The following is a 15,338-nucleotide window of genomic DNA, read 5'->3' on the forward strand; positions in this document are numbered from 1 at the left end:
CTAAGTCTTCAACTTACCCACTGCCCTTGATCACTGATATATAGTTTGTTTCTCCAGCCCAAGGCTTAAAGTCAATACAGGTTTTTAGGCGATAACGTTCAAATGCATTGAGGATAACTCCCTTAGCATTCATTTCTGAAGGAAGAAAACAAACAAAAATATACTTATTAAAACAATCACCATTGAAAAATCTACCATGAAAGCAGGCCATTGTAATGTATTACTTATCATGAGTTAGTCTCTTCATGAATGTTGAGTCTTTTATTTTTACAAAAATGAGAATTCAGTACCCATTGAATATCATATACAGTATCTGCTTATTCTTCAGATCCCTTATTTGGCCTCATATTTCTCTAGCACTCACTAATGGTGCATTACTAAACAATAAAAATGCATTTCTTTACCTCAGAGAACATATCCATTAGATCACAGGCAATCAAAATAGATAATCACCATCACATACTTCATCTGAGAAGACATAATATGTATTTAAAGCCGCACAGCTGGGCTTTTAATCTGAGGATCTTGAGATGGGAGAGTCTGTGAACAGCCTGAAATAGTATGCAAAGCGTGCAGTGTGTGTGTGTGTGCGTGCACATCTACATATGCAAAGTGCATTTTCTAGAGAGCGCTTTCATGAGGTCTGCAAGTGAGTTCGTGGCCCAAAATAGGGGTAAGAGCCAATGCTTTGGATATAAGAGTGATATGGATATGGAGCTCAAAGAAGGCAGAGGCATGGAAGAAACAACATGCAGGAAAAGAAACTTGTGAGTGACCAGGAGGAAGGGGCTGTATCAGATGCACATGGAGAGGCATCATATGGACCAGGTCCTAGTGAAGTGAAAAATGGGAGCCTGCCAGGAGGTAGGAGACAGTATGGCAGAGGGGAAAGTGCTTGGACTTTGGAGCCAGACACACCTAAGTTCTTCTCTATCCTCACCACTTACTTTTGACATAAAACTTTTGCCAATTCAATCAACCTTTGGAGCTTTGGTGTTATTATCAGTTAAGTGAGGAAATAAAATCAACTTTGCAGGATATTGTGAGGATAATAAGAGAAAGTAAACGTGAAGTTCCAAGTAAAATTAGCATTTGTCAAATGTTCATTTCCTTTCTCCCTTCTTGAGTAACCATTGCATAGACATTCAAGGAAGATTACTTGGTATGCCTCTGTTGAGGCAGGTCTAAGAAGATCAAGAACAGGATTCACATAGGGAAGACCCTAAAATCCATAAGTTGTAAAAGGCACTAAGTTCAGACTTTTACAATACCACATAAGTAATACACTATCATTATAAATAAGTTAAAATGTTGATATGAATAAAAAGAAATTTAAAATCCTATCATCCAGGTATAATCAGTCACCCTTACCATACATTTTGCCTTTGAATACACATATAACATACATATGTTAATATTTCTATAAAAAATAAAGTCACCTACATAGCATTTTACCAACTATTTTTTCGCTAAATATTATGTCATCAAAATCTTTTTTCATCATTGAGTATTGTTTTTATCATTTTAATGAATAGAGGATTACAAATTGGATCCATTGGACATTGGATCACAGGCAATCAAAATAAATTGTCACCACATACTTAATCTGAGAAGCTATAATATGCATTTAAAGCCTCACAGCTGGGCTTTTAATCTGAGGACATTCAGATGGGAAGGTCTATGAACACCCTGAAATAGTATGCAAAGTGTGTGTGTGTGTGTGTGTGTGTGTGTGTATCTACGTATGACTGTAACATTCAAAATGTTCTGTCCTATAAGTATCATGTTTGGGTCGTTATTTCAAATGTAATATTTCCTTCAAATAAGGTATGATAATACTGACTACCATATCACTGTTTTAAACAGAACTTTAAAAAGCATACTAGTTTAGGCCATTTATCAAAACTTAATGAGGACAGTTTCTTGAATTAATAAAGTAACATGTGAAAGCTTTATAAACACTGAGGCCCTTTACCAAGATAAGATCTTTATTTTCCATATGCCTTTATTTACCAAGGGCCTTAGTTAACCTTGCTTTATAGATATAGAAAGCTCCACTTGGAACCATATCATAGAAATCCCCAGGCTTCGGAAAATGAGGCAAGTTGCTGGCAGTCCTAGGAGTTCAGTAAGCAGCTGTTCAGGATTGTTTCCCCTTAGTAGCCCCTTCAGGTTTCTAGCACCTTCCCCTTCATTTCTATCCCCAACTCTTTACCCTCAGCCTCCCCCACTGCCTTTTCTCCCTTGGTGCTAAGGCAAGGAATTATAACTTAGGCCCTGGAAAGTATAAATGGCTGCTTTGAGTGTTACTCCTTTCAGGGAAGTTGCATCTACCAGCCAGGTAACATCTGAAGTTCAAGCTCAAAGACTACAGTCCTACTGGTAGAATTTCACAGGTTGACCTACTAGAATCTGAGTAATAGGGTCTTCCAGAAATCAACCCTTCATGGGCATTTACTTTTGCTACCTGTAAGAGTGGCCTTGCTTAGTAATTTTCTTAGTCTGAGTCATTTGAAGATGGTATACATTTCTGAAACATAAGGATACTTTTCTTAATTTGAACATAGAAAATAAGTTGAATTCTACAATATTAAACAAAGGTGTTTTCTAAATAAGAAATAATCAAAATCACATAATTTAAAAAATTAGTCTATAAAAATTTGAAGTTTGATTCTATTATAAAGACTATACAATACGAAAAAATGCAATAACATTAAATGAAAAATTAGAACAAAAAATTTAAGACGTCATAGTTATAACTATGTAAAAATGTGCACAGTTTGGATGGTAGGATCTAGGCTGAATTTTTACCTAACATTTTTTATTTATATATATATACATATGCTTATCAATTTATTTCAAAAATATTATTACATATAACATGCTAGAGACTATGTTAATCCTCCAATTTGCAAGATGAAAAATAGCTCTTGTCCTCAAGGCATTCATTATGTTGTTTATAATGTTGTTTAAAAAATAAATAAAGCTTATAAGGTTAGATGGCTTTGGTTAAATACATGGCAAAAAAAAATATAGCCTAAGAGATATATAAAATTAAAGCTCCCTAATCTTTCATGGAACATACTTAGGAGAATAATTAAAAAAAAAAAAAAAAAAGAAATATAGCTGGATGTGGTGGCTCACACCTGTAATCCCAACACTTTGGGAGGCCGAGGCGGGTGGGTTGCTTGAGTTCAGGAATTCAAGACCAGCCTGGACAACAGATGAAACCCCATCTCTACCAAAAATACAAAAAATTAGCCAGGCATGGTGGCATACATCTGTGGTCCCAGATACTTGGAAGGCTGAGGTGGAAGGATCACTTATGCCTGGGAGGCAGAGGTTGAAGCCTGGGTGATGGAGTAAGAACTCATCTCAAAAAAGAGAGAGAGAGAGAGAGAGACAGAGAGGAAGGAGGGAGGGAGGGAAGGAAGGAAGGGAGGGACGGAGGGAGGGAGGGAGGAAGGAAGGGGGGAGGGAGGGAAGAAAGGAAGGATAATTAAAATAAAAGAACTTAAAAATTTTTTAATCAAAAGACTAAACTAAAAAACATATATATTCAAAATCTTTCAGGTTCCTGATTCCAAAAGTCAATGAACCTCTTTCTCTCCTCATGCTCCCTTTGCTCTTTATGGCTTCCAACCCTGCTAACTACTCCTGCCCTGGCTTTCCCTACCCTACTGTTAGTTTTTCATCTATGTTTCTGGCCAATTCCCCCTTCTCAATAACTTCCACCAGATCTTCCTTCTATACCAGTTCCAAAACATGGCACTGAGTTTCATTCTCGACCATCTTCTTACTTATTCAACACAACCTTCCAGGATAAATCAATAAAATCCAGTTATCTATGGAGCACCTGTTCTATGCAAGGCACTGTGTGAAATGCTCATCCATACTCACAGCTTCAACCATCTCTTATATCCTAATAACTCCCAAATATTTCTCGATCTTGAATGACCAGGTCATATACCACCACTTTATTTAGTATCTCCACCACAGTGACTCTGATACATTTCAAATTCTGCATGCCAAAAGCTAATTTCCACCACACTTCTCTGTCTCATGCTCCTCAAGGTTAAATTCTCCATTCTTGTTAAAGACATTACCATCCACTCAGCTACCCAGGACTGAATCCTGAGCACTAGAATCTCATTACCTACATCCACCTTCTTTTTGACCTCTTACAGTCAATCACTAAGTCTAACAAATGCCTCCCAAATAGCTTTTAGATTTATCCACTCTTGTCTATCCCCATTGAGAAAGTCTTGGTTAGGAATCTCTTAATTCTTTCTCTGAATTTCCTCACTGGTCTTCTAACTGGTCTCCCTACCTTCTTTTTACCCCACTAACGACACATCTTCTATACTTCAACCCAAGTGATTATTTTAAACTGCAATTTTAACAATCTCACTGCCACAATAATACTTTTGGTGGCTCCATGTTATTAGTATACACAACAAGTTCTTTAACACGGGAAAGACCCAAGTCCTTTCCCACCTGGGTTCTGCCTACCTGCTCAACTTCCTATCTCCCAACTCTCAATCTGAATTCCAGCTCAGGGTTTTCTCCCTTCTTCAAGCCTTAGCAGATCGTGGTGCATCTGGCTAAAGCACCCTTCCCTTGTTATCAGAGGCCACGCTAGCCCACATGGTGCCTGTGTGCAGATTAGAAAGAGGCACTACATCTGAGCAGGGGGTGCAGTTGCTGGCTGTCCAGATGGGTGAACAGCACTTTCACACAAAGAAACAAATGCCTCCTGGTGAATAGAAAGAACGTACACCTGGTGTCAGCTCCACTTGTTTCCTGGCCCAGCCACCTGAGAGCAACCTCTCGAAACAGCTCTGCATCATTAATGGCATTCTTCATTCATTCCTCTCAGTCAAAAAGTCTTGCAGAATCTGAAAGCCGAGGTGGCATGGCGGCACCAGCTCCAGGAGGTCATGTCTGTTGTATAGTGTACAAGTTACACAACCTTTGTGGCAGTCCTGCTATATAGTGTCCTCTGCTTATAATGCATATGCTTTTCTATCCAGGTTGAGTTTAATGCCCCTCCAATGTGCTCCCATAGCTCTTTGAACATATCACTAATCATGTTTATTCCATTCTATCATAATTCACTTTTATGTGACTCTCCACTGAAATGCATGATCCTTAAGGAAAATAGCAGGGTTTTCAAATACCATATGTTTTCCCATAAGTGGGAGCTAAATATTACATACACATGGATGTAAAGATGAGAACAAAAGACACTGGGGACTACAAGAGGGGAAAGGGAGGGAGAAAGGGTTGGAGAAGCCACCTATTGGGTGCTATGCTCAACTCCTGGGTCATGGGTTCATTTGGACCCCTAAACTCAGCATCATGCAACATACCTGTGTAACAAACCTGCACACTTACCCCCGAATCTAAAATAAAAGTTGAAAATTAAAAAAACTATAACAGGCTGGGTGCAGTGGCTCATACCTGTAATCTCAGCACTTTGGGAAGCCGAGGCAGGCAAATCACTTGAGGCCAGGAATTTGAGACCAGCCTGGCCGACATGGCGAAAGCCCGTCCCAACTAAAAAATACAAAAATTAGCCAGGTGTGCTAGCACATGCCTGTAATCCCAGCTACTCGGGAAGCTGAAGCAGGAGAATTGCTGAAACCTGGGAGGTAGAAGTTACAGTGAGCCGAGATTATGCCACTGTACTCCAGCCTGAGCTCGTGCCACTGCACTCCAGCCTGAGATCGTGCCACTGTACTCCAGCCTGAGATCGTGCCACTGCACTCCAGCCTGAGATCGTGCCACTGCACTCCAGCCTGAGATCGTGCCACTGCACTCCAGCCTGAGCTCGTGCCACTGCACTCCAGCCTGAGATCGTGCCACTATACTCCAGCCTGAGCTCGTGCCACTGCATTCCAGAGCAAGACTCTGTCTCAAAAAGAAAAAAAAAAGAAAAAGAAAATTCAAAAACTATAGCAGGGTTTTTACTCAAACTTTCCCCAAACAGCAATTTCTACACTAATGCTGGTCAGTGACATCATTGTCACTAGTCCATAGATAAAATGAAGACCATGTTTAGAGTTTTCCAACACATTTAAGTTTCTTCTATAGAAAAGCTGCCCTTAGTTTTGAATTTGATTCTTCTGACTTTTTAACATTTTAATACTAAACTAATAACTATTTATTGTATGAAAAGAGGATGATAAAAGCTCTTTTATCATGTTACGTTGTTGTTGAAGTTCCTGACCTGGCAAAATAAAATGTTGATAAAACAATGCCAGTTCTTCAAGTTGTGTTTAGTTGTTTATTTTATGCGTTTTGTTATATGTATACTTGGTCACAGGGGAAACCACTGCTTTAAAATAAAGACTGGCTCCCTGTGAGCCCATCAATCAGGCCCTGCACCTGTTTAGCAAAGTGTAGGGAGCAGTGCACGTGGAGATCTGCGCCTGCCTGCGCCTCCTCGCCCGCCTCCACTACATCATGGGCGAGTACGCAGAGGCCCTGAGAAGCCAGCAGGAGGCAGTGCTGATGAGCGTGCGGGTGACGGGCATCGAGCACCCCAACACCATCCAGGAAAACACGCACCTGGCCCTGCACTGCTTCACCAGCAGGCAGCTGTCTCCGGCCCTGAGCCTGCTGCGGGGCGCCGGCTACCTCACGCTGCTGGTGCTTGGGGAAGACACCCCGAGGTGGCGTGCTGGACAACATCGGGCGGTTGCTCGACCTGTCACCACGCTTCCTGGACAACGCGCTGGCCGTCAGCACCAAGTACCACGGGTCCAAGGCCCTCAAGGTGGCCTTGGCCACCACCTCATCACCTGGGTCTATGAGAGCAAGGCTGAGTTCCGGTGGGCTCTGCAGCACCAGAAGGAAGGGCTGCACACCCTCCGTAATACCCAGCTGGGCGAGGACCAGGAGAAGACCAAGGAGAGCTCCGAGTACCTCAAATGCCTGACCCAGCCAGCCGTGGTCCTGCGGAGCGCCATGAACGAGATCTACCGCAATGGCTCCAGCAACAACATCCCGCCCCTCAACTTCACAGCCCCCGGCATGGCCAGCATCTTGGAGCAGTTCAGAGGCATCAGTGGCATCCTCTTCATTCCTCTCAGTCAAAAAGACTTGGAGAATCTGAAAGCCGAGGTGACACAGTGACACCAGCTCCAGGAGGCCAGTAGAAACAGGGATAAGGCCGAGGAGCCCAAGGCCACGAAGCCCGAGTCAGTGGAGGCACCAGAGGACCTGGGCTCCCAGCCCCGGGCTGCCAAGGACTCTTCTTCCCCAAACTTGCAGGGATAGAGAGGGACAGGCAGACGGACAGTCAGTCAGTGGCCCCATTCACCAGGGATCCAGACTCCAGGAGAAGGAGGCATACCTGCCATGGGAAGAGGAAGCAAGGCCCTCTTCTTCCATGTTTCACCCCCACCGCACCCCCAGTATCCTCCCGGGACCCTGGCCTGGCCTGCCTGCTCCCCAAAAGATGTTTTTGCACTGGTTCAATGAATATATGAGGCAGAGCCCCTCCCCCACAAAAAAAAGACTGGCTCCCTAATCGTTATGTCCCTAGCATAACACAGTAGGCTCTCCATAACTGTTGGTTGAATGCATTGCTGTATTGGTCAAGACACTAAATATTTCAGACAGAATCATTTAGGTTACATTCATTGTTCATTTTGCTTATTTTTTTCAAAGTAAATGTACATAGCCACACAAAGGAGCAAATCAAACAAAACCTTAAAGACCACATAAGCCCACCCTTTGAAACATTGTAATCATATTTTATCAGAAACATACATTAGTTGTGAATACTCCAAGGCGCATACTAACCCAAGCTATCTTCTAGAACATATGGAATAGTATGAGGCCATCTATAGTTTTCTCCAATGATGGAATTTCTAATTTGTGCCTGTCAAAAATAAATGCAAAAGGGCTAGTTAAACGAATAGGGCAAACACTTAGGAAACAATCAGTAGTTAATCTAGAAATAAATGAATTTTAAAGCTCTCCCAGTTCGCACAAACTGTGTGTGTGTGTGTGTGTGTGTGTGTAGCCCTACTTTTATCATAATATAACAAAGTTTCTAGGAAGAAATTACTAATTTCTATCATTAATTTTGTTAATATAGTTGAAGAAGGAATAATGCAAAAAATAACTGTTGGAAAACTGAACTACAAATATTGGTAGATTTATAGGTTAGTTTCCCACACTTAAAGATTAAAAATATGCAAGAAAACAGTGATAGCAAGACCTTGATAATCTGGATATCACAATATCAGAAAAAGTCACACATGAGCTGGGCCAAAGTTTTCAAAAATGTTTAAAGGATTTTAAACTGTGTAATGGAAAATGGGAATAATATTTTACTAATGTATTTACCGAGTCAACAAATGGAATATTGTCCTAGAGAATAGAGAGTCCTTGGCAATAAAGGTCCCTGGCTTCATGGAGCTTATATCTAGTGGAGGAGAGAAACAGTATGAAAAAATATATATGTTTAAGCAGGATGAACGCAATAGGGAGGAAATTAGAAAGACAGATGTGAACAAGGGCAGAGGGATGAGGGAGTACATGAGATGGAGTGATCAGGACAGGCCTCTCTGAAGGGATGACATTTAAGGGGAAATAGGATTGCAAGAAGAACCAGGGTTGAAAGGGGTCCTGGGAAGGTGGTTTCAGGCAGAGGGAACATTAGTTATTCTGCTTCTGAGGTGGGAATATGCCTGGTATGTTTTGAATATGTGTTGAGACCAGTAGCCTAATGAGTGAAGAGAAAACATAGATAAGATAGGAGGAGAGGAAAAGAGAGGAGAGGGGAAGGGAGAGGGGAGGAGAGAAGCAGGAGCTAAGTCATGCTGGGCTTAGAAGGCTAGGGCTAAATCCGGAGATGATTCTAAACCCATAGGTAACTATGGAAGGGTTTCAAGCCAGGAGGTGAAATGAAGTCACTGCCTGTTTGAAAAATGACTTTGCGTGAGAGATAAGGACAAGTAACAGGGTAGAAAAGATTATGGGGGAACCATATCTGAAATAGAAAGATAAATTAGGAGGCTAATGGAAAAAGCCAGGCAAGAGATGATGGGGCCTGAATTAGAGTGCTGGAGAAAAGCAGACAACTTGCAGTGTGTGTTAGAGCTAGAAATGACAGAACTTGCTGATGGGCTGGATGGGGAGTGAAGGAGAGAAGAGAAGCAAAGGTGACTCTTGAAGTTTTTATGTGTTCAGTTGAGTAGAGTCAGGTTGTGAGGATGACTTTATGAAGAGAGGAGAGTGGGGAAGAACAGTTTGGGGGGAAGGTCAGGGTTCACATGATCAGAGGACACCTTAGGTCTGAGATGTCTTGTAGACATTCAAGTGGAGCTGGCAAATTAGCACTTGGATAGACCAGTCTGGAGCTCAGGGAAAGGAAAGGACCAGAGATATGCCTTTGGATTAATTGGCATGGAGATGACATTTAAATCCCTGGACCAAGGTGAGATCAAGAGAGAGTACAGATAGAAGAGTAGGCTCAGGACTAAGCCTGGGACACTGCAGCTCTGTTTCCTGAGGGTGGGAGGACTATAAGGGATGTTGATGCTTATGACATAGGAAGTAAGGGAGTGACTCAGGACTGTGTTGGAAGGAAGAGCAGAATTTTACACGAAAAGATCTACTGGATAATTTCTAGGCCATATGGTGTACATATTTTAAATTATGATAGCTCTTATCAAATCAAATCTTCTTTCTTTTTTTCAAGCTTATATACTCTCCAGTATAATAACATGTTATAAACACATTCCTAAACAAGCATACTGGTTTCTCTCTATCATCACCAAAAGGGATAGTAAGTAGTAAGTTTCTTAATATTTTTCAATCTAGTGGACAATAAACTATATCTTTTCCTTTGAAAACTAGTGCTTATTTCCATTCTGTGAAAGAACACTGAAAAAAATAGTGCTTTTATGATAATGAACTTTTTAGTCCCCCTAATCTACATGCAAGGTACCTGTGTTTATCTGTGTGGCATGATGACTTAGATGAGAATCAGCACTAATAGGTTTGGGAGGGTCTTAACTTGGCAATTTTTAGCTAAGGCCAGGGTAGAAGTCACAAAATCTATTTTTTTGTGTGTGTGGTAAAAAGCCTGATTCATTGAAGATGTTTACAAATTCAGTTTAATTTTGCTTCCACCAGATTGAATCTGTGAGGTCCTATTTTAAAATGAAAATGTCATATTACTCCAATGATGAAAATCAGTCAAATCAATAAGACTAAGACATATGTAATGAGTTATGGTGGCTTGAACCACACAGAAATCTGAGTAATGAAAGATGAAGACACAATTATATGCATTTCTTTGAGTATAACATATTTATTGAGTAAATGTGTCACCATGATTCTACACCCTTAGAGATAGTTGGGCTTAACAAAATTCATGCTGTCTAATCTTTCTTAGTTACTCTGAACTTGGCTTGCAGTGGTTAATGGAAGATTCTTCCTTACACTGTTTCAACTCACCCTATCAAGTCTGATGTCACCCTCAAAAAGATCCAGTCCCAAACCTAAGAGTAAAGATAAAAATTCATGTTAGCAAATTGGATTCAAACTCTATACTTAAAAGATTATGTAAAAAAAATCCACAAACCTTCATTGATATCGAATATGTCCTGGTCCATTCCGCCATCTACGTCTTTGATTAAAACAACAACAACAAAATTGAACATTATGTTTATAAAAGGAGAAAACCTTTATCATTTATATAATCAGAACTAAGTGAGTTTCTTTTGGCCTCAAGTAAGTTACTACTAGATTCAGACTCAACATACATTGATTAATTGATTGATTGAGTGATTGATTAAGAATCTCCTATGTGCCAGGTTGGGCTCCAAAGAGCTTTTATGTATGTATTCTGTCCTATCGACTTTCCTTGAATGTCAAATGACTTCAGGAATAAGAAATTGGTCACTCCATATGTTATTAAGCTTAATTTGAAAGACTAGAAGACTAGATTAAATAGGAAACAAATGATTAAATTTGGTCAAACTAGCCCAATCTACTCATACATGTATATCACTTGCTAGTAGTATACCTTGGAACTTTCAAGCAAAATTCTTAAGTTAAACTTGAATTATTATTTTAAGTTGCAAAGGTGTATATAATATGGCCAAATCTCTGAGTATGCAAGTGAATACTGAGTAGACTGTTATTAATAGGTCCATCTGATTTGACACAAAAAAACAATAACAGCAAGCCTTTATGGGATGTCTATGTGTCAGTCACTGTGCTTGGCCTTTCCTATACCACCATCTATTTCTCTGCTGGGCATATGAACCTTGGAACATGGACAATAAAATGTCGCTCCATAAATCAAAAGAATCCAGTGTTAGATCAAAGTTCAATGCAATTATGCATCAATTATGCATATGTAATTATGTATGATATTTAGCATTAAATACGTCCTAGGTTCTCTATAGCCTAGAGCAAAACTCAAAATAGACTCACCAAAGTTTTCTGGAGTTGACTGGGAAATAAACACATAAACAAAATATATTATTATAATGCCCATGAATGGTCTTCTTGGATTCAGTTTATATCTAACCATTTGTTGTTTGTTTGTTTTGTCATTAATATTATGGATTATTTCCTGACATGTATTTAGGATGGCTAAATTGAAGTCTAAGATGACTTTTTGACCAAAGGGTCTTCTCATTTCGTATAGAAAATGAAACTGCCTGTTAAATCAATTTGAAGGTGAAGGAAACAAGAAACCAACTTCAAAAATTGGGGGGAAAAAAGGCAGAACGTAAGACTCCAGCTCTCAAATAAGTGCTCACTTTACACATGATTTTCTAAAGCATTCATGGAGCAATGTTTGAAAAAGCTAATAATTTATATTCTCAATGTTGAAATAATATTGTAATTTATAACAATTCTTTAAAAAGAAAATTTATTCATGACTCATTTATCAAGTTATTTTACGTTCATGTTTCTCCCAGAATAATTCTGCCTTCAAAGACAATACAAATATTTAAGGAAAAAAAGGGGAACTTTTGTGATTAATTTTTTTCCCTGAAAATAGATTCTCTACAAATGAAACTCAGACTGCATGTCCAAAGAAAAAAAAAAAAACTAAGTAAACCTGAGAAATGTCTTAGTGTAATTAAATAAAAAAGCTCATAGGACTGTCTGGGTTATGTTACTGGTTCTTCTAACTAAGGGTAATTCAGTTCACCTTCCAAGTACTCAAACTATCTATAAAATATGGTCAGTACCTGCTTTGCCTGGGTATTGTGAGGGTTACAGTATATAATGTGAAAGAAAGCACATTGTGAGCTGTAATAAATTGTCACAAAAGTGTAAAGTACAATTTCATTCAAATACAGCTTACATATCTAAATATTAGAATCATTTGGAGTGTTTAATAAAATGTGGGAATGAACTGGATGGAAGGTTACCATCATTTTTGACATTAACAAGTGCTTTGCATGTTTCACACTATAACCACACACAGGCATACACTCCCAGAGGAATGCCAGGGCACCTACAGAATAAAATTATCAAGGATTTATTCCTAATTACAGTTTAATATGTATTCATCAATATCTTTTGTTTGCAATGCTCTAGTTCCTATTTATTGAATATCACCCCAATATAATAATTGTTATTTTAAAATAACAACTGAAGGTTTTCCACCAGCCATTTGAAACCTCATTTAAAACCTGGAGTTGGTTTGTGATACAAACTACCTGATAGAAAAGATTAGTCCAAATTGTAGAAGGATTAGTCTGAATTGATGAAGAAGCAGAAGAGAAATACCATGTTACAAAACTTTGTAAGCACTGATGATGCCTGTGACACTCATTTATGTCTCAAGTTAACTGTGGAGCAATCTGCATTTCATTCACCAGTAAAAATGGAATGATTTTCAAAATTCACATTTACAATCTCATCAAAAGAAAACTTGTTACACAATGATGAAACTAAAAGGAAAACATAACTTTATGTCAACATCTCTACTCTGGTGTGGCTATTTGTCACCTCCTACACCCTGCACACCTCTACTCTCCAAGAAGAAACACTCATTTGAGATCAACATTTCAAGATGTATAAAGAACAAAAAATTAACAAACAGTTGTTTTTTGACAATCAGTATCAACTGTCCCAAAAATTTTAAATTGTTTTCTATATATTGTTTACTTACCAAGCCAGAAATCATGAGAAGAGCATCCAAGAACAGAAACCAAGACAGATTCCATAAATCCATGTTGTAGCTTCCAGTTGAAAGTAGCTAACTATGACATTCAGGGTTGAATTTACTTTTTTAAAGGCAAACATTATAATTTATAGCCTTTGATCTCAGTGATCCATATTGCAGGTCAGCTTGACGCTATAGTAATACCTCCAGTCGAGGGATGAAAGTCCAGTATTTTTAACCCCGCTCTGCAGAGTTGTTTCATTGGGTTTTTTTTTTTTTTTTTTTTTTCCTGTGTCAACAGTTTAGTGCCTGGCTGAGACGTCTTAATGAATACATTCTCTAATATGTATGTACTGGTCCCCAAGACTCGTAAACACCACTTGAGCAAAAAGTATATATATCAAATGAATTTTTAATCTTGATCTTATGAAACTCCTTCTGCTCATATAGCCCCATGCCGCTTTAATAGTTCCAGTTACGTCCACTGCTTTTTATCATTCACTCATTTAATAAAAATTTATTGACTGCCTATAATTTATTGAGTTATAAAATCCATTAACGTGCTAGAAATCAGGCACACCCGTTATTCTGATATAAAGTAGTAAGACAGCAATGTACCTCATCCCTAAAAATTCCCATCAAGCAAACACTGGTGGGACATGGGTCATAAAGGTAGGAATGGTCACTGATTTTCTAATAAAATAATGTTCCCATTCATCTGTTAATTCTTTCTCACTTTTTGCTTCTTTTCTTGGGATAATTTCTCTTTAGAAACAACCTGCTCTCTCAGTTCCCATGGCTTCAACTTACTTATGATGCAGTTATTCAAGTTACTTATGATGCAGGATAATATTTTTCAAATACTCATTTTGGCCATGGTGGCTCACACGTGTAAGCCCAGCACTTTGGGAGGTCAAGGTGGGTGGATCACCTGAGGTCAGGAGTTCGAGACCAACCTAGCCAACACAGTGAAACCCCATCTCTACTAAAAATACAAAAATTAGCCAGGTGTGGTGGTACATGTCTGTAATCCCAGCTAGCCAGGAGGCTGAGGCAGGAGAATCACTTGAACCTGCGAGGCGGAGGTTGCAGTGAGCTGAGATCGCACCACTGCATTCCAACCTGGGTGATAAAATGACACGCCATCTGAAAATAATAATAATAATAATAGTAATAATATTTTTCTAGTTTCCCCTTCCCCTCTCCAGCTTAGCCTTCACCCCATTTTGTGCTAATAAGAAGACTATCAAGAGACATGTAGCAGAGACAAGAGGTTTGAGAGGTTGCTCTTGAGTACAAGCCAGCCCTTCCCACCCTATGAGGGTAGGATGAGAATTAAAAGGGAAAATTGAAAACTGTAGTTATAGTCAGTTCTTCACTTGATCCCTGAGATCCCCCAGATATACTGTAGGATCCAAAATCAAATGGGCCTGCTTCTTGGCTAGAGCTACAAGGAAGCAAAGGGACTCTACAGAAGAAGGCACATCTTGGGAAGAGGAGAATAACTCCTGAGGCCAAGGGAAGCACAGAAGTATCAGAAAAAGCTGCCATGCCTGAAGGGCCATGTGGATAGGAATAAGGATGTCACCATAGCAGACTGCATAGAATCACAAATAAGGACCAGACAGAGGGACTGATATTTTAGAGGATGCCTGTGAGGATAGATGACATCAGGGATCATAAGGGACCTTCCCAATGTATTAGGACTATTAATGAAGCCTAAAGGTAAATGTGAGTCCTGAATTGGTCGCAATTAAATTTTTGACACCTGTGTGAATGGGAGCCTAAAATATCAATTATTATAACAGACCAATGGAACAGACTAAAGAAGCCAGAGAAACCAGATGCCAAGAACTTACATTGGGGAAAGGACAGTCTCTTTAATAAATGGTGCTGAGAAACTGGATATCCACATATGGAAGAATAAAACTAGATCTCTGTCTTCCATCATATACAAAAATCAACCCAAAATGGATTAAAGATTTAAATGTGGTCAGGCATGGTGGCTCACGCCTGTAATCCCAGCACTTTGGGAGGTCTAGGTGAGCGAATCACAAGGTCAGGAGTTCGAGACTAGCCTGGCCAACATGGTGAAACCCTATCTCTACTAAAAATACAAAACTAAGCCAGGCGTGGTAGCACACACCTTTAATACCAGCTGCTCTGGAGGCTGAGGCTGGAG

General features: G+C 39.5%; 1 protein-coding gene and 1 pseudogene across 3 annotated transcripts in view; one reads left to right on the forward strand and one right to left on the reverse strand.

Annotated features, from left to right (window-relative positions):
* MEP1B (meprin A subunit beta) overlaps window positions 1-13,319 on the reverse strand; it is a 33,220-nt gene extending 19,901 nt beyond the window's left edge. Inside the window, exons 1-6 of one of the 3 annotated variants that reach the window (XM_077975063.1) lie at window positions 13,163-13,319; window positions 11,464-11,482; window positions 10,607-10,651; window positions 10,480-10,523; window positions 7,813-7,891; window positions 18-135 (exon numbers count right to left, since the gene is read on the reverse strand). In XM_077975063.1, the coding sequence (XP_077831189.1) occupies window positions 18-135; window positions 7,813-7,891; window positions 10,480-10,523; window positions 10,607-10,651; window positions 11,464-11,482; window positions 13,163-13,225 (368 nt within the window). In that variant the 5' untranslated portion in view covers window positions 13,226-13,319. The remainder of the gene's footprint in view (window positions 1-17; window positions 136-7,812; window positions 7,892-10,479; window positions 10,524-10,606; window positions 10,652-11,463; window positions 11,483-13,162) is intronic. The other 2 variants (XM_001100668.4, XM_077975064.1) reach the window with 2 other exon arrangements.
* Window positions 4,785-7,805, forward strand: LOC144336443 (clustered mitochondria protein homolog pseudogene; annotated as a pseudogene).
* Window positions 13,320-15,338: the final 2,019 nt, after the last annotated feature.

This window comes from Macaca mulatta, chromosome 18 (assembly GCF_049350105.2).
Source record: "Macaca mulatta isolate MMU2019108-1 chromosome 18, T2T-MMU8v2.0, whole genome shotgun sequence".
Lineage (NCBI taxonomy): Eukaryota > Metazoa > Chordata > Mammalia > Primates > Cercopithecidae > Macaca > Macaca mulatta.